Source organism: Astyanax mexicanus, chromosome 14, assembly GCF_023375975.1.
Source record: "Astyanax mexicanus isolate ESR-SI-001 chromosome 14, AstMex3_surface, whole genome shotgun sequence".
NCBI lineage: Eukaryota > Metazoa > Chordata > Actinopteri > Characiformes > Acestrorhamphidae > Astyanax > Astyanax mexicanus.
In genome coordinates, this window is record NC_064421.1 from 395854 (window position 1) to 415000 (window position 19147).

Consider the following 19147-nt stretch of genomic DNA (forward strand, 5'->3'; position numbering starts at 1 on the left):
AGAGGGGCCATCGAGAGCATCCTGACCAGCTGTTTCACCGTGTGGTACGGGGCCTGCACAGCATCCTGCCGCAGGACCCTCCAGCGCATCGTGAGAGCAGCTGAGAAGATTGTTGGCACCTCTCTCCCCTCCCTTCAGGACTTGTACAGCTCCCGCCTCACACGGAAAGCCCTCCGTCTGGCAGGAGACCCCTCCCACCCACTACACAGCTTCTTCAGCCTGCTGCCATCAGGGAGGAGACTGCGGAGTCTCGGGGCGAGGACCAGCAGACTGCGAGACAGCCCCATCCATCAGGCTGTGAGGATGCTGAACTCTCTTCCTGCTCTACCCCCCATCCCAATCCTGCCCCCAGCACACACTCACTCAGCATCCTGACCCCCCCACTAATAAAGTACTGAGACTCTGCACTACAATGCACAAAGTACTGGTCCCTTCCAAACGGACTTGCACTACACAACACCTGCACTACTGATATACTTGCACTGTCTATACTCACTTTAATTCCACTTAATTAAACTGTGAACTTTAAGTACTTTACGCACCCATTCACTTTACCAGCCTTAAGCTATATACCATATACCGTATTTGCACTACTGTTATTTACTATTTTTACTGTCATTCCATCTCAGTCACCATCAATATTGCACTATTGTCTTACGTATGTTTATTGTGTCTTGCTGTATTGAACATATAGTGTCTCCCACTCTTTTATATTATAATTATATATCTATTTTTTACTTATTTACTTATATTTATATATCTATTCCTCCCCCACGCTACTGCACCTTGTTTTTGTCTCATGTATGTCTATTTGTGTCCCTGCTGTATTGTACACATAGTGTCTCCCATTCTCCTTTATTATATCTATTATCTGTACCTGCTGTAAAATTGGGAAGGAGAGTAACGTAATTTCAATTCTCTGTATGTCCTGTACATATGCAGTACTGACAATAAAACTACTTGACTTGACTACAAATATACTTTCCTAAGAATTTTACTGGATGCATTTTAGTATTTGAGTTTTTTTTAAGAAATACCAGCTTAAGTCTGTAAAAATTAGAGAGAGAGAGAGAGAGAGAGAGAGAGAACGTGCGCAAGTGTGAGAAAGCGAGCGAGAGAAAGACAGTACGAGTGCCTAACCCTGCGTGCACTCTCCGGTGCACTGTTTCCAGTTGCCCGTGTGTTCAGAGCTAATCTTTAGGGCAGGCGATAGCCTGCAGGCTAAGTCAGTAGCAAGTTGCTAACAGCAGCAGTGCTACAGCTACTCTTTTCGGGTTATGTTCATTGGTTCCACAAGTCTCCTATAGAATACACTGTACCGTGTATTCTGCGTGTTTGTGCGCATATAGAACCGAAACACCCCGGTACCGTGACGGCTTGCAAAAAAATAAAAAATACACGTACTGCTGCACCCCAAGTTCACAAGTGGACTGATTGGTGCATTTTAATCACAATTAAGAGGGGACTGACCTTCAGCTGAGCGTCCGGATCGACCAGTGAGAGCACAGTGGCTTCCTGCTCCTGCAGGAACTGCTCATCAGGAGGAAGCTCCTCCAGGAAAAGAGCGGGTGCAGGTGGGTGTGGTCTTCCTTTAACTTCCTCTATTATCTCCACCTCACTTCCTGAGTCTTCCTCCTCCTCCTCCTCCTCCTCCTCCTCAGACTCTACGCTGGACAGTTCCTCACTGTCGTTCAGGCTGACCACCGCTGAGAGACGAAGAGAGACACGAGTATTAAAATTCAGAATTTATATTCAATCCTTCAGTTATTTCAGCCTGAAGTTGCACCAATTAGTCAAAATAATCGATGTGGTCAACTATAACATTTTTCTGAGGAGTAATTTTAAGGATTTATTGAGTACACGAGGTGGTGTGGAGAAACGAGGGGAAGGTAATAGGTTTAAACCATAGACTGTATACAGCTGGACAGAGCATCGTCTCTCAAAAGTGAAGCCACCACAGGTCGGGCGCCCCCTGCTGTTCGGCTGCAGAAAGCTGTGTAACTCCACCCATCCCCATAGGTTTCAATGGCAAAACAGAACAACTTTCAATCACGTTTTTTTTCTAATATACTGTAATTCTACCTCCATGATTTAAATGCAGCAGCTAGTGTAACCTCTGCTTATATTGTTAAATTTTTATATCCCCACAGAATTCGGTTTTTTAAAACGTTATTCAGCTCTATTCAAAAAAGGTGTGGTTATTGTAAAAGGGCTGGTTATGGGCGGGACCAATAACAGACCGTCAGCTCCGCTCCGCTCTGCAGCCTGTGACCTCGAGGCAGCCCTCAGGGGCGGGGTTATTTAAATGAGTAGGCTGTCTCTCCACAGTCTTTCTCCCTCCTCTGGTCTCTACTGCGCAGACTCTGGTCTCTGAATCGCCAAAATGGCTGAAGATTTTGGCTTCATTTTCATTGAATGAATGGGAACGGCGACACGGCGTCCATCTTTATATACAGTCTATGGTTTAAACGCTCAGTTTCCTCTCGCTCTGTTTTTAAAAATGTGTAAACGCACCAGATAAGGGACAAGACAACACCAGTAGAGCTTCTGCTGTCAACGGAGTGATAGATAAAAGCAGAGAGTGAGTTTACCAGAGACATTCACTAGTAGCAGGGTTGCCAGGTCCAGCAAAAACATCCAACCAATCAGGTTGCCACAGATGTTCACAACAAAGTACATTTTCATTTTGAACTGTTTGTAATGAAGCTTTTTTTTTATATTTGGCGACTGCGATAAATATAAAAAGTAGCCCAAAAACCTTTATAGTTGTGGGTGAAATGTTATAGTATTTTCAATTTGACGGGAAAAGTGCACACCTGGCAACTCTGACAGAGCAGAGAAGGTAGATTTGAGGCTGATCTCCTGACTGGCCCAGGTATAAGGTTAACAAGTAAATATATTCGTAATTAATAAATAAATAATAATCGGGAGATTAACTGAACTAATCTCCTGATTATTTTTACCATTTGCTGTTTTCCCGTCAAATTGAAAATACTCTATACTCTAAAATAGCCAGGGTTGAGCTGCCATGATGAGATTTAAGGTAGAAGGGAAAACTGTATGGCTAACATGTTGGCTAAAGTTAAAGTTCTTTAAAGGCGATGATGTAAAGTGAATCTTCAGTTGTACATTTTTCTCTTTGCTAATGCTAACATTATCCTCTGCTGTGACTGGCTACGACATTTTTTAAATGCTTCTCCCAGAAATTGGTTCTTCTTCTTTTACAGATGTACACCAGGGGGCAGCAACTGTAATTTAATGGGTTGCCAAATATTTTAATAATCACTTACTTATTAGTTCTTGAAGCCCTACACACATACTAGTAAACTGAAAGCAGAAGCATTTCTGATTGTAGAAGAATATGGATAAAATATAGTGTTTAATGGTATCAGTGAGCTGAACCACCATCCCTGCTAATTCTAAAAACTGGGGTGTCGGGTCGTGTTTTTTTCGTGGGACTTCTTCTTCTGGTCACGTCACGCATCTTCACGTACTTGCGTCACACGTACAGCCTCTAAAAGAGGATCCGGCTCAGTTTTACTGAACGCGAGCGGCTGGTGGAGCAGCGGGGACTTCAGAAGAGGAAACTCAGAGCTCAGTAGCTCATTCACTCATAGTAAAACCAAAGAAACAAAGGAGTGAAGATTCTGACTGAGAGCGCTCTCTCTCTCTCTCTCTCTTTCTCTGTCTGAACACAACCTGGATTTGGATTCATCCTCTCTGAAAGGAGACCGCATCACACCCGCCCAGTTTAAAATGATTCCTCCGCATGCTCGGTGTAATTACCCATTCTCACCAGAGAGGCGCCAAATCCCCTAAATCCCAAAACTTAAAGACATCACCTTTAAAATATCAGTCCAGTTTTGATACTAAAGGACTATTATTGTGAATTCAGCATCTCTTCGGTCAGATTATTCAGTTTTAATCTTAAATTTTACGTAAAATTTCAGCATAAGCTGTACGAACCCCTTTACTCAGCTCTAAGACAGGAAGTGGTGAAATACTTACATCTGGATTCTGATGTTGCAGCTTCAGAGGAGGATACAGATTTTTGAGCATCAGTAGCTGCAGCATCCACGGCATCGCTGACCACAAGCTCCGCCTCCTTCCCATCATTACCCGGCTCACTGTGCGGATTATACACAGTTTATAAACATAAGTTTACACACAGGGTTTTAAAACACAGTGTAAATCAGGAGTAACAGGTGAATCTGAGACAGTAGAGGAGGATCTCTGTACCTGTTGAAGGACGTCCAGGTATCTGAGGACTCTTTAATGCCGGATCGAGTCAGCGGTGGAGACAGATCACTACCGAACAGATGACGCTCCACATACTCATCCACATCTATAACAAAATTTAATAAATAAAGAAATACAAATATTTTTATTCCATTTTCTCCCCTATTTTACACAACCAGTTACCCAACCCACTCATCAGCACTAGTGATGCTCCTTTAACACCAGGAGGGTTAGGAAGACCAGCACACGCCTCCTCCGATACATGTGAAGTCAGACTCCGCCTCTTTTTGAACTGCTGCTGATGCTGTAGCATTACCGAGTAGCATAGGAAAAGCGCCTACAGCGACTCGGTTCTGATACATCAGCTCACAGACGCAGCCTTGTGCTGATCCACATCACCCTGGGAGTGATGAGGGCAAGAGAGAGCGCCATCTCTCATGCCCCGCCCCTAAACCCATACATCACCCAATGCACCCCAATCTATCCATCTAGTCGTGGCCTTACCTGACGTCTCCATGGCCTCAGCTTCATTCTTCACCTCATCCTGGGGGGTGTGGCCTTCTCCAGACAGCTCATGGTTAACAGTAGACTCATTGATTGGCTGTTCAGGCATGATTGACGGTTCAACAGCAGGGCTCTCATTGATTGGTTCGGTTTCCATGATAGACGCTTCAACGATTGGCTGTTCTTCTGGAGGGGCAGGAACAGAGTCCTCGATTAGCGTTATGCCTGGAGGCTCACTGATTGGCTCCTCAGCCTCGACAGAAGGTTCTGTGATTGGTTCTTGTGGTGCTGGTTGAAATTCCTCGGTCACTAGAGGTTCCTCAGGTGTAACGACTTCAGGTTCTAGATTTGGTTCCTCTCCCTCACCAATCACTTCATGTTTGTCCTTAAGCTCCGCCTCTTCTACAGCTGGAGACTCAGCAGGTAGCTCCTCTGTGGTGCCACCCTCAGTTGAGGAGGTGTGTGCCGGTTCTGCAGTCTCCTCCGCCAGTTTAACCACCACCTCCTCGTCCACGCTGTTCTCCACCGCCTCCACCGCATGGCGCTGCAGCGTCCTGCGGTCCACGTCTCCGGGCGAGGGGGCGTCGTGGAACTCCAGGGTGGTGTCTGATTGGATGGAGGTCCCGCTGGTCTCGAGGCCCAGGCTGGGTCTTCCCAGCAGTGTGGGCGGGGCTAGTAAGCCTCCATGTGACTCCGCCTCCTCCACCTCCTCCTTCGGTTTCTCTCGCTCTGCAAAAGAACCGTCTTTAGCATCAACCTCGTCTTCTCCGGAGTGCTCACTCCACGCCTCAACGCCGCCCTCTGGTGGACTGGAGAGTTTCTTCAGCCGGATCATTTCACCGTCTGCTGCAGAGAGCTGGAATTAAAACACAAATAAAAAGAGTTCAAATTAAGGCAGGTTTATAATTCTGTGTGGAGTCAATGCATAGTGTACGGTGTAGTCTGTGCGAGCGCCCTATGCAGCTGCTCATGTTAACAGTATTTTTACCCCGTTACTCCAGCGGACGGAGCTCTTGGGCAGCTCTGGAGACGCTGTTTTCTCCATGAAGGTGATGCGGCTCTCTTTAGAGCGCAGTGGGGGGGTGACGGAGCGGCCGGGTGAGGCGGAGGGCGTGGCCACGGGGGTGGGTCTCAGGCTGCTCCTCAAGATGGACTGGGGGGTGAAGGAGGAGAAGACTGGAGCTGCAGCAGCCAGAGCCCGAGCTCTCTACAGGGGGGAGAGGAGAAGATCATTACCACGGACTGGAGGACAATTAAACCATGTAGAAATCAAATATATCCACAGTAATTTACTATAATCAATATATAAAAAAAAACACTGTTACAAATAATATGGAAACACATTTGTTGATGTAGATGGGTGTCAGACAATGGTCCATTTCATTTTCATTTTGTGTTTTGTGATAAAATTCCACCCACTGAATAGATCCCAATGACCTGATTGGATAAAAAACGAACTGTCCTTTAAGTCTAATATTATAAATATAATGTTCTTTTTTTCGTACCATGAGAGTTAAATAAGCCTCGTCATTCTGTAAAAAATCCTCAAAGCATCCAAACGCCATAAAGATCACATGATCATGTGATAATTCAAAATATCAGCAGATTTTAAAGTTTAAAGACCCCCAGATTAAATACACTTTACTTTCTGGTTAACTCTGCCTTTTAGAGGTTGAGCAAATTAAAACACCAAACAAAGGGAGTGAGTGTGGGGGCGGGGCTAGGTTGATGACATCACAATTTTAAAAAAATCTAATAGTTTTTTATCTTTTACTATTAATACTAAAAATAATAAAATAGTTATGCTGTTTCAGGTTGTTGCTGTGGTGTCGTTTCAGTATTAGTTTTGGGATATTTAGTTAAATATATGTTTATAAATGAGTAAAGAGAGAGTGAGGGATCTTACCTTCACTACCTGCGGGGTCTGCAGCAGACTCAGCTCAGGAGCTTTAGTGATGCTTTTGGGCGCCGCCCACGAGGAGATGGATCTGGGAGGAGTTCCCAAAACCTGAGACGCTTCAGGAGAGGCCTGAGAACACGGCTGCACCACCAGATCAAACAGCCTTACAGAAAAAATACATACATACATACATAAATGAAACATTCGTTATTATTAAATATATAAAAACAGCCTTACAGAAAAACACACACACACACACACACACACATATATATATATACATATAAAAACATACATTATTATTAAATATATAAAAACAGCCTTACAGAAAAAAACACACACACACACACACACACACACACACACATATATATATATATATATACATATATATATATATATATATATATATATATATATATATATATATAAAAACATACATTATTATTAAATATATAAAAACAGCCTTACAGAAAAAACACATAAATAAATACATATAAATAAAACATTCATCAATATTATTAAATATATAAATAATATAAACAGCCTTATAGAAAATACAAAATAAATATATAATTAAATAAACAAACATACATCATTATTATTCAACATATAAATAATATAATAAACAGTCTTACAGAAAAATACATACCGTATTTTTCGGACTATAAGGCGCACTTAAAAACTTTTAATTTTCACAAAAATTGACAGTGCGTCTTATAATACGGTGCACCTTTTGTATGGATTTTACTCGTCAGGTTGTAAGGAGCAGTAAACACACACTCCGTGCAGCGTTATAGAGAGTTTCAGTGCTATACAGAGTCCAGAGCCGTGCAGCTCCGAGGCTGAGCAGCAATAGCATTAGCTAGATGCTAACCGCTAAGCTAGCTAGCTTATTCACTGAGATCAGTATTATCTAAATTTTACTCGTCAGGTTGTAAGGAGCAGTAAACACACACTCCGTGCAGCGTTATACAGAGTTTCAGTGCTATACAGAGTCCAGAGCCGTGCAGCTCCGAGGCTGGAGCAGCAAATAGCATTAACTAGCTTATTCACTGTTCAGAGATCAGTATTATCTAAATTTTACCCGTCAGGTGTAAGGAGCAGTAAACACACACTCCGTGCAGAGCAGCAATAGCATTAGCTAGATGCTAACCGCTTAGCTAGCTAGCTTTTTCACTGTTCAGAGATCAGTATTTTCTAAATTTAGCACTTTTAATACTGCTGGAGCAGTATTATTAGAGTTAGATGCTAATCGCTAAGCGTTCACCGTTCAGAGGTGAGTTATCGGCCTGTAAGTCTGTGCTGCTTTGCCTGGCTAGCATTAGCTAGATGCTAAGCGCTAACTCTCTCAGAGGTGAGTTTTATCAGCCTGTAATCTGCTTGTTTACCGTGTTAAAACAAGCTACGGGGGACGAATCGCTAGCTAATATCTCACTGTCTTACCAGAACACGCAGGATTGCTCAGTGTAACGCTGTCGTTTAAGTTTGGGTTAACTTTACTAGTTTAGGTGACTAGCTAGCGTGCTAGCGGATAGCTATGCTAACGCTGGTGCAGCAAGCCTTAGTGGACATCTGGAAATCTAAGCTTACTGTAAATAAACTGAAGCACGTTACTCACCCAAATAAACAGTTTTCAGGAGAGGAATCTGTGTAGATTAATATCCAGCACTCGTTTGACTTTGAAAGAGCTAGATTTGTATACTGAGACGCTCCACCGGCAAGCGACTGTTAACTGTGTTCTATAAATATGTATTGTTGTCTCTATATCTCCTAATATTAATTGTGATATATTTAGATATAAAAGATAATACCTCCATTGTTATTAAAAGGGGGGGACTTTTACTTTGAAGGGGCGGAGCGAAGTTGGGGGTGCTCGTGGAGTTCACACACGAGGGAAGCTGTAAATGTCGGAACGGATAAAAGTAGCTGTTGTTTGACTTAATAAAGTTCGTCTTTATTCTGAGTAACATTGGTAGCAGAGGATGGTTAGTAACTACAGAATCCCGCCAACATTTGATGAAGGGAAACCGTATGAAAGTTGGAAGAATGAAGTCGCTATCTGGACTAGAGTCACGGAGCTGGAGAAGAGTAAGCAGGCGCTTGCAGTGGCTTTGGCGCTGTCTGGAAGAGCGAGGGAGACCGCGATGGAAATACCGGTAGATGACTTGAATAAAGACACTGGCATGAATACTTTGCTCGCGAAACTCGATGATTTGTTTCTCAAGGAAGAAAAGGACAGAATATACGAGGCATACTCAAGTTTTGACCGGATTGTCAGAGACAGTAGTTCGTCTATGACGGACTATATTATTGACTTTGAGCAGCGCTACTCACGAATGCGAAAATACAAGATGGATCTTCCCGACGCAGTGTTAGCATTCAAGTTGCTAGATACAGCGTGCTTAGACATAAAAGATAGACAGTTGGCTTTGACTGCATGCACAGAATTGACGTTTGCATCAATGAAATCAGCACTGAAGAGAATATTTGGTGGAAAGCCATCTGCAGTGACAGTGGGAATTAACCAGGAAACTGCATATGTAACAGAGCAAAGACGGCAGAAGGGAAAATCCTGGTCGCAAAATGATCAAAAGACACCACTGCCAGGCACAAATCCTCTGGACAGGTACGGTCGGAGATCTAAATGTGCAGTTTGCCAAAGCACATACCACTGGGCCAAGGACTGTCCACACAGAAGTGAGCAAATCAAAGTAACTGAAGATTGTAAAACAAATGATGTAGATGAGTGCAACATTGCTCTGTATTCAAAAGAATCACTCACAGAGGCAGAAATCTTCATGACAGAGTGTTTTGGTTCAGCTATAATTGATACTGCATGCACTCGTACTGTGTGTGGTCAGGAATGGCTAAATAGCTATGTCACTGAATTAAGTCAAAATAAGATAAGACATCTGATGAAGACAGAGACAAGCAGTCATAGACCCTTTAGATTTGGGGATGGAAGAGTAGTCTACTCCACCAAAAAGGTGAAAATTCCTGCTAAAATTGGACAGACAGAGTGTCACATTGAAACTGAAGTTGTCCCAGCAAATATTCCACTACTTCTGAGTAAAGCATCAATGAAAAGAGCAGGGACAGTGCTGGATATGGAAAATGACAGTGCAATGATGTTCAATCATCCTGTAAAACTTGACTTTACAAGCTCTGGTCATTACTGTGTGAACATTATGGACAAAGGTGAAAATAGCGTTCAAGTTGATGGTGTCTTGACAACTGCCGAAAATGTCACTTTAGAAGAACAAAAGAAGGAAGGTCTGGAATCTCACTGTGACAGCGAAATCCTGACTGTCTCAGAAAAACTGAACTCCGCAGAAAAACACAGAATCTTGATGAAGCTTCATAGACAGTTTGGTCATGCTTCTGCTGACAGACTACAGAGGCTTCTAGCCAGCTCAGGAAATAAAGATACAGAATGTGGCATCATTCTTCAAAGAATTGTCAGTGAATGTGAAACATGTCAGAGATACAGTAAGACCAAACCTAAGCCAGCAGTAGGATTACCCCTGGCATCTCAGTACAATGAAACTGTGGCGGTAGATCTGCATGAACTGGAACCAGGTGTGTGGTATCTTCACATTATTGACCAGTTCTCACGATTTAGTGCTGGTAGCATTCTGACTACAAAGAAATCGTCTGAAATTGTGAAACACTTTGTTCATGATTGGATCAGTGTGCATGGTCCACCTCAGAAATTATTCAGTGACAATGGCGGAGAATTCAACAATGATGAAGTGAGAGATATGGCAGAAAATTTCAACATAGAGGTAAAAACAACAGCCGCATATAGTCCATGGAGCAATGGAGTTTTGGAACGTCACAATCAGACACTTACTGAGGTCATGATGAAAGTAAAGACAAGTAACGGCTGTGACTGGAATACTGCATTGGACTGGGCTCTTATGGCAAAGAACACCATGCAAAATGTCCATGGCTACAGTCCACACCAGTTGGTTTTTGGCCAGAATCCTAACCTGCCCTCTGTGCTTACTGATAAGCCTCCAGCTTTAGAGGGCACCACAAAAAGTGAATGGGTGGCAAAGCACATTTCTGCTTTACATGCATGCAGAAAAGCTTTTACTGAAGCAGAATGCTCAGAGAGAATACGGAGAGCACTGCGGAAACAAGTTCGTCACACAGAAGAAAAATATGAAATGGGGGATAAAGTTTATTACAAAAGAGTGGACTGTCCTGAGTGGAAAGGACCAGGAGTTGTCATTGGTCAGGATGGTGCTGTGGTGTTTGTGAGACATGGAGGAACCTGTGTCAGGGTACACCACCTCAGATTGAGAAAAGTGAATACAGTGAGTGAAGATTCATGTGTCATAAAGGACAACGCAGATAATGACACAAATGTTGTACAAAGACAAAATAGCACAACATCTGTTGACAACAGCATTGAAGTCACAGAAACTGCAACAGAAGTGCAGCAGTCTGTGGTGCAAACCGAGCACACAGGCACAGGAGTACAAGAAGAGACACAGCACTCTGATGACAACGAAGAGACACAGAGGGGTACAGAGCTGAGAACTTTAGTCCGGCTAAAGACAGGGCAAGTTCTGAAATACAGAGACAGAGAAAGTGGAATTTTACTTACAGCAAAAGTTCTAGGACGTGCAGGCAAAGCCACAGGAAAATATAAAAACTGGTACAATCTACAGTTCATTGAGCCTATTAATATGGCAGGCAGTACAGATTCAGTTGACGTATCAAATTTAGAGAATCTTCAGGTGGAACCTACTGTACCTGATGTTAACACCAACAATGAGGATATATGGGTGACAAAAGATCTGTCATTTGACCTTGCCAAACAAGAAGAGATAAACAACTGGATAGATAATGATGTATTTGAAGAGGTCAGAGATGAGGGACAAAAGTGCATCTCTACCAGATGGGTGTGCACTATCAAAGAGACACACAATGGACTAGTTCCCAAAGCACGGCTAGTGGCTAGAGGATTTGAGGAGTTGGACGTGTCTGAGCTTCAAAAGGATTCACCTACATGTGCCTCAGAATCACTTCGGCTGCTTTTGGCAGTTATTTGTCAAAGACAGTGGACACTTCAATCCATGGATATAAAGTCTGCCTTTCTACAAGGAACAGAGCTGGCACGTGACATCTATATCAGGCCTCCTGCTGAGGCTGACTGTAAAGGAATTTTGTGGAAGCTCAAGAAGTGTGTGTATGGTCTAGCAGATGCGTCATTGTACTGGTACAACAAAGTGAAGGAAATTGTGCTGAGAGCAGGAGGAAAAATGTCCAGAGTCGATCCAGCTGTTTTCTATTGGCAAGATCAGGACTGCAATGTAACAGGGGTACTGGCCTGTCATGTAGATGACTTTATGTGGGGTGGTTCACAAAATTTCTCCTCCACTGTAATACCCCATCTCAGATCTGTTTTCGAAGTTGGACGTGAAGAGCATGATAATTTCTGTTATGTGGGAATAGACTTTGAGACAAATGACAAAAGGGTACAAATACATCAAGACAATTACATTCAACACATGCAGCCCATACATATAGATCCCTCTCAAGCACTGAAACAAGACCTTTGTGAGGAAGTGAAGGAACAACTCAGGTCAAAAATAGGCCAAATTCTTTGGGTTGCAAGACAGAGTAGGCCAGATGTCCTGTTTGATGCTAGCAACCTGGCATCAAGCTTCAAAAGTGCAACTGTGCAGACAGTCCATGAAGCAAACAGAATAGTGTGCAAACTTAAATCCAGGAAGGTGCTTCTCAACTTCCAAAACTTGGGCAAAGACAGTCATCTTAAAATGACTGTGTTCAGTGATGCTTCATTTGGAAATCTTTCAGATGGAGGCACTCAAGGAGGACATTTGATTGTTCTAATGGGAGAAGATGGAAAGTTCTCACCCTTATCTTGGCAATCCAAAAGACTCAAGAGGATTGTGCGGAGCACACTTGCTGGTGAAACACTGGCCATGTCTGATGGAATTGATAATGCCATTTTCTTAGCTACGTTGTTCTCTGAACTGACAACTGGGGATGCTGAACATGCTCCACCCATAATCTGTGTCACAGATAATCATTCACTTGCTGATGCATTAAAGTCCACTAAGTCAGTAACAGAGAAAAGACTCCGCCTGGAGATAAGCAGCATCAAAGAACTCTTACAAACACACAAAGTTGAACGTGTGTTGTGGCACAGCACAAAAGAACAGCTTGCAGACTGTCTTACCAAAAAGGGAGCATCAGCTTACAAGTTACTTCAGGCACTAAGTGAAGGACAATGGACACTTTATTAAGAAAAAAAAAGGGGGCTTATTTTTTTATTTCTTTGCTGTTTCTCCATACTGTCATTTTGAGATACAGTTTGTGTCTGTTTTTTTTTTTTTTTAGAAGAGAGTGAGTTTGTTAACTGTGTTCTATAAATATGTATTGTTGTCTCTATATCTCCTAATATTAATTGTGATATATTTAGATGTAAAAGATAATACCTCCATTGTTATTAAAAGGGGGGGACTTTTACTTTGAAGGGGCGGAGCGAAGTTGGGGGTGCTCGTGGAGTTCACACACGAGGGAAGCTGTAAATGTCGGAACGGATAAAAGTAGCTGTTGTTTGACTTAATAAAGTTCGTCTTTATTCTGAGTAACAGCGACCACCCCCGGTGGGGGAAGGGAAACATGGCGCCACCCCTGTTCACTTTGATATAGGCACCCTTTCTAGTGTCACTTAACGCGCCTTATAATGCGATGCGCCCTATGTATGGAAAAATAGCAGAAAATAGGCGTTCTTTGATAGTGCGTCTTATAATACGGTGCGCCTTATAGTCCGAAAAATACGGTAAATTAAAAAAAAAAATTAACATTTGTCATTATTATTTAACATAAAAATAATATAATATTAACAGCCTTATAGCAAATACAAAATAAATACATATATAAATTAATAATAAATGATGAATGTTTTATTTATTTATTTATGTATTTTTTTGTATTTTCTATAAGGCTGTTTATATTATATTATTTGTATATTAATAAAGATGTATGCTTATTTAACATATAAATAATATAATATTAACAGCCTTACAGAAAATAAAAATAAATAAATAAAACATACATCATTATTATTAAACATATAAATAACCTGTGAACCAATCAGAGAGAGCAGATTTACCGGGACATTCTCTTGGTGAGCATGTTTATTGGTGTTCCCACGAAGGCCTCGGGGACGTGCTGCAGGGTGGGAGGAGTCGGAACCAGAACCTCCGGTTCTCTGGGGCTGAAAGAATAAAACATTATAAAATTTAAATAAACAGTGATGCTCTGAAATTAAACTTTTTGGCAAGAAAAAAATAATAATAATAATAAAATAAAGTTGGAGAATGATCCGCAGAAAAAAATAATTGTTAAAAAAAATCAATAATAGATAAATACAAGCATAATAAAGAAAAAAAATAATTAATTTGTGATCATCAAATCGTTACTTTATTTAATTAATTCAGTTGAAAATGTGAAACATATATATTATATAGATGTATTAAACACAGAGTGATCTATTTTAAGCTTTTATTTCATTTATTGTTGATGATTATGAAGCTTACAGCCAATGAAAACCCAAAAATCAGTGTCTCAGAAAATTAGAATCTTATATAATAAGACCAATCTGTACTTTTGGTACTCAGTGTGGGAAAATCCTGCTGGAAAATGAAATCTGCATCTCTATAAAAGTTGTTATCAGCAGAGGGGAGCTGTAAGATATGAAGAGCTGAAAAAAACTGCACTGACTTTAGCTAACCCTCTCCAAACCATCACTGATTGGTGGAAACTTCACACTAGACCTCGAGCAGTTTGGACTGTGTGTCTCTCCACTCTTCCTCCAGACTCTGATCCCTTCATTTACTTTAAATGAAATGTAAAATTTACTGATGATCAGTGATGGTTTGGAGATGTGGATTTCATTTTCCAGCAGGACTTGGCACACTGCCAAAAGTACCAATTTGTCTTTTATATAATATTCAAATTTTGGGTTTTTATTGGCTGTAAGCTTCATAATCATCAACAATAAAATAAATAACTACTTAAAATAGATCACTCTGTGTTTAATACATCCATATAATATATGAGTTTAATATTTTCAACTGAATTACTGAAGCATAGTGACTAAGTGCACCTGTGTATATATATATATATATATATATATATATATATATATATATATATATATATATATATATATATATATATATATATATATATATATATATATACACTACTCACAAAAAGTTAGGGATATTCAGCTTTAGGGTGAAATTTCAGGACGAGCCTAAAATTCATTTAAACCTTTACAGGTGAACTTAATGTGACCTAACTCTTTTGAATGCAAATGTCCAACTGTTAAATGGTTCAGTACTTTTTGCACAAGTTGCTGTTCTCTAACGAGGAGCTTAACGGCAAAATTCACAACAGGTGTTTGATCCTCGAATGGACCAATAAATGTCTTGGTTCAATTAGAGCTGGTGTTTAAACAGCTGTCCTCATCATGCTGTTCACATTTTGACATCATGAGACCAAGACGACACCTAACAATAGATCAACAGTACCTTGCTATTGCGATGCTTCAAACGGGACGTTCTCAGACCGAAGTGGCCACTGAGCTTAGAGTGTCACAGAGTGTCATCAGCAGGTTGCAACAGAGATACAGAGAGACTGGAAGAGTCACAGAAAGGCGTAGAAGTGGACGTCCTTTGGCCACATCCCAGGCTGATGACCGCTACATTGTGAACAATGCCCTGAGAAACCGGATGATGAATGCCACTCAACTCCAGGCACGTTTAAGGGAGGTGAGAGGCACTCAAGTGTCACGTCAGACCATTCGAAACCGTTTACATCAGCATGGTCTGCGTGCTAGACGACCTGCAAGGGTACCTGACCACACCACCAGGCACAGGCATCATCGTCTTGCATGGGCAAGGGAGCATTTACGCTGGACGAGGGACCAGTGGGCCTCAGTGCTATTCTCTGATGAAAGTCGATTCACGTTGAGCAGAAATGATGGCCGGCAACGATGTTGGAGACGTCAAGGAGAGCGCTATGCATCAGCCACTGTTGTTACCAGACGAGCTTTTGGAGGTGGCGGTGTTACAGTGTGGGCAGGTGTGTCCAGTCGGTACAGAACTGCCCTACACTTTGTGAATGGTACAGTGACAAGCCCGTACTACCTGAATAACATCATTAATCCAGTGATTGTGCCCCTACATGAACAACACAGGCCTGATTTCATCTTCATGGACGACAACGCTCCAGCTCATCGAGGTCGCATCATCAGGGAACGGCTGTTGGAGACTGGTGTACCTCAAATGGAATGGCCTGCACTTTCTCCAGACCTGAATCCTATTGTAAACCTGTGGGATCAGCTGAGTCGCCTTGTAGAGGCCCGAAATTCTGTACCCCAGAACCTCAATGACCTGAGGGCTGCCCTTCAAGAAGAGTGGGATGCCATGCCTCAGCAGACAATAAGTCGACTTGTGAACAGCATGAGACGTCGTTGTCAAGCTGTAATTGATGCTCACGGGCACATGACAAGTTATTGAGACATTTAATTTTTTTTAATGGGGTTTACCCACCATTGTTGTTAACTTTTGTTTCAATAAATTGTTTGATTTGAGAAAATCACCAGCGCATCCTTTATGATATGATATCACTGTAGTGTGAACTTTTCACATTTTCCATAAATTTCACCTGAAAGCCAAATATCCTTAACTTTTTGTGAGTAGTGTATATATATATATATATATATATATAACAGTAAAACAGTAAGAAGTATAAAGGTAAATGCACCTCTTGTGAGGAGAGGGTTCGGGCGTGGCATCTTTCCCCACCCACACCTCCTCAATCTTGGTGAGGACGTTTTTGATGAAGGCGGCTCGGGTCAGAACGCTCTCTGTAGCAGATCTTTTAGCTACAGCTGATAACGGCTGAGGCCTGGAGACTGAGAGCACAAACACACACAATAAACACTACTGATCAATAATAATAAACTGCTGTACAACAACACAATCATACACAGAAAATAACACACACTAGGGGTGAAACCATTCCTAGAGTAACTAAGTGCCTCGAGGAATCGTTTATATGAATTCTAAAGGTGAAAGCTCAAAAATGACTCCACACATCAGCATACAACATTATATATATATATATATATATATATATATATATATATATATATATATATATATATATATATATATATAGACAGAAATGCTAGCATTTGTATAAACTGCAGCATCGTCACTCTCCGGTCATAATCCGTGATTCATCCACTGTATGAAACACTTAATAATAATTTCTCCTTCAGAGTTTCACAGTAAGTGTCTGTGGCTGGTTTACTGATTTATTTCTCAGTTTCAGTTCTGTAGTATAATCCAGTGTCTGAGGAGTGCTCTGTGTCATCACTGAGTTTCCCCACGGCTGTGTTTATATATATTACACCAGCTCAGAGCCTCGTATCAACACATGAGCACGTAAACCATGTTTAGAATCATTGATTCCAATCTGCACTCGATTCCTGAACCGATTCTATTAATATAGTCGATTCTACACTCAACCCATCGTAAGGGTTACTCAAGTTCCTCACAACATACATCCAAACACCACACAGAGATCACATGATAATTCAGGAAATATCAGGGGATTTTATGGTTGAAATGACTTCCTGCCTCAAAGTCATAATTTTGGTACTGAGACAACAGTATTGTTATAGTTTGTTAATATGCACAATATCAAAAAGGAAACCAACTAGTGGTTCATTATAAAGTTATAAAGGTCTTATTTAATGTTTTTTTTTTTTTTTTACCAAAATACTCGATCAATCAAAGGAATTTCCAGTAGAATACTAAATTACTAAAATATTCAATAGTTGCAGGCATAACGCATAACAAAAAAATTATTTATAACAATATTTAAAAATGATTAAAACACATCTGGACAGTCACTGAAGCTTTATACACTCAGTAAGAGACACCCTGTAAATGTTCTAAAATAAATATAGCAAAACATACCACTGATTTACAGTCTCTTAAAAGTAAGTGTACCCCTCACTAGGGGTGGGCGATATGGCTCTATAATAATATCACGATATTTCAGGGTATTTTTGCGATAACGATATACTGGCGATACAGAAAACAGAAAAATAATAAATTAATTTCAGGAATATAGTATAATAGTATAACAGTATAATCATAATGTGGCAAAACAAATAATATAGCATAAAATAATATAATGCAGCAAATAATATTGCAGAATATTTAGTGCATGCATATAAACTGCAAACTAAAACAATTATACAATAAATACACCTAAAGCTTCACAGTAAATAATAGACTACTTTTAAGACAGAACAGCTCTATTATCACCATATGGATTTTTAATATCATGATATTTCTGTCACGATATATTGTATACGATATAATATTGCCCACTCCTACCTCTCACGTTTGTAATTTTTATTTTATTATATCTTTTATGGGAAACACTGAAGATATAATACTTTAATACAGTGTAAAGTAGTCAGTGTACAGCTACAGTAAAACCGTGTCAATTTATCGTGCCCTCAACACAAAGTTAACTTAACACAAAGACATTAATATCTAAACCACTGCAACAAAACATACAAAATACACCAAAGTGAAAATATCGGCCAAATTGTGCCCAATTAGCCATTTTCAGGTGTGAATGGGGGAGCAGAGCTGTTAAATTTGATGTTTTGGGTTAAATTCTCTCATACTGACCACTGGATATTCAAAATGCCACCTCATGGTAAAGAACTCTCAGAGGAAGTGAGAAACAGAAATGTTTCTCTACAGAAAGATGGCCTATAGGCTATAAGAAGATTCATAACATCCTGAAACTGAGATACAGAACGATGGTGAAGATTATACAGCAGTTTTCCAGGACAGATTCCACTCAGTCAGCTATAAACAAAACATATGTAGTCGAGTGCTGCCAGTATTGCTGCAGAGGTTGAATAGATGGAGAGATCAGTCTGCAGTGCTCAGATTATACACCTCACACTGCATCAACTCTGTCTGCATGATACCGTCCTAGAAGCAAGCCTCTTCTGAAGCTGAGCTACAGAACGACGGCCAGGGACATACAGAAGCTGAGTGAGATACAGTATATTACCCAGAATTCAGTGCAGATTAATATGGGGAGAGTACCTTCTCTGAGGATGGTGGTGGGGTGCTGGTAGGGTTTGGATCTCTCGATGGCGAGTTTTCTCTGAGCTCTGGGCAGAACCTTCCCGTACTGATTCAGGATGGAGTTCCTGGTGTTCGATCTCTCCTTCATCTTAGGATCTCGATCAGCCTGAAACACACAATTAGTTTACACTAGGGAACGATATTATACCCTGAAATATGGTACCATATCACCCACCCCTAATTATCACAGCAGGGTTCTACTTTTTAACTCTTTTTATCAAAAGAAAAATTCACACTGTTCTGATTCCCCATTATTTAT

The 19147-nt window shown here is 40.9% G+C and overlaps 1 protein-coding gene across 1 annotated transcript in view; it reads right to left on the bottom strand.

The window, feature by feature from the left end:
- ahctf1 (AT hook containing transcription factor 1) overlaps positions 1-19147 on the bottom strand; it is a 61432-nt gene that overhangs the window by 6031 nt on the left and 36254 nt on the right. The window contains exons 24-32 of the mRNA XM_049463471.1: positions 18847-18994; positions 16466-16616; positions 13803-13907; positions 6650-6806; positions 5732-5950; positions 4744-5599; positions 4240-4345; positions 4009-4127; positions 1471-1706 (exon numbers count right to left, since the gene is read on the bottom strand). Coding sequence (XP_049319428.1) covers positions 1471-1706; positions 4009-4127; positions 4240-4345; positions 4744-5599; positions 5732-5950; positions 6650-6806; positions 13803-13907; positions 16466-16616; positions 18847-18994 — 2097 coding nt within the window. The remainder of the gene's footprint in view (positions 1-1470; positions 1707-4008; positions 4128-4239; positions 4346-4743; positions 5600-5731; positions 5951-6649; positions 6807-13802; positions 13908-16465; positions 16617-18846; positions 18995-19147) is intronic.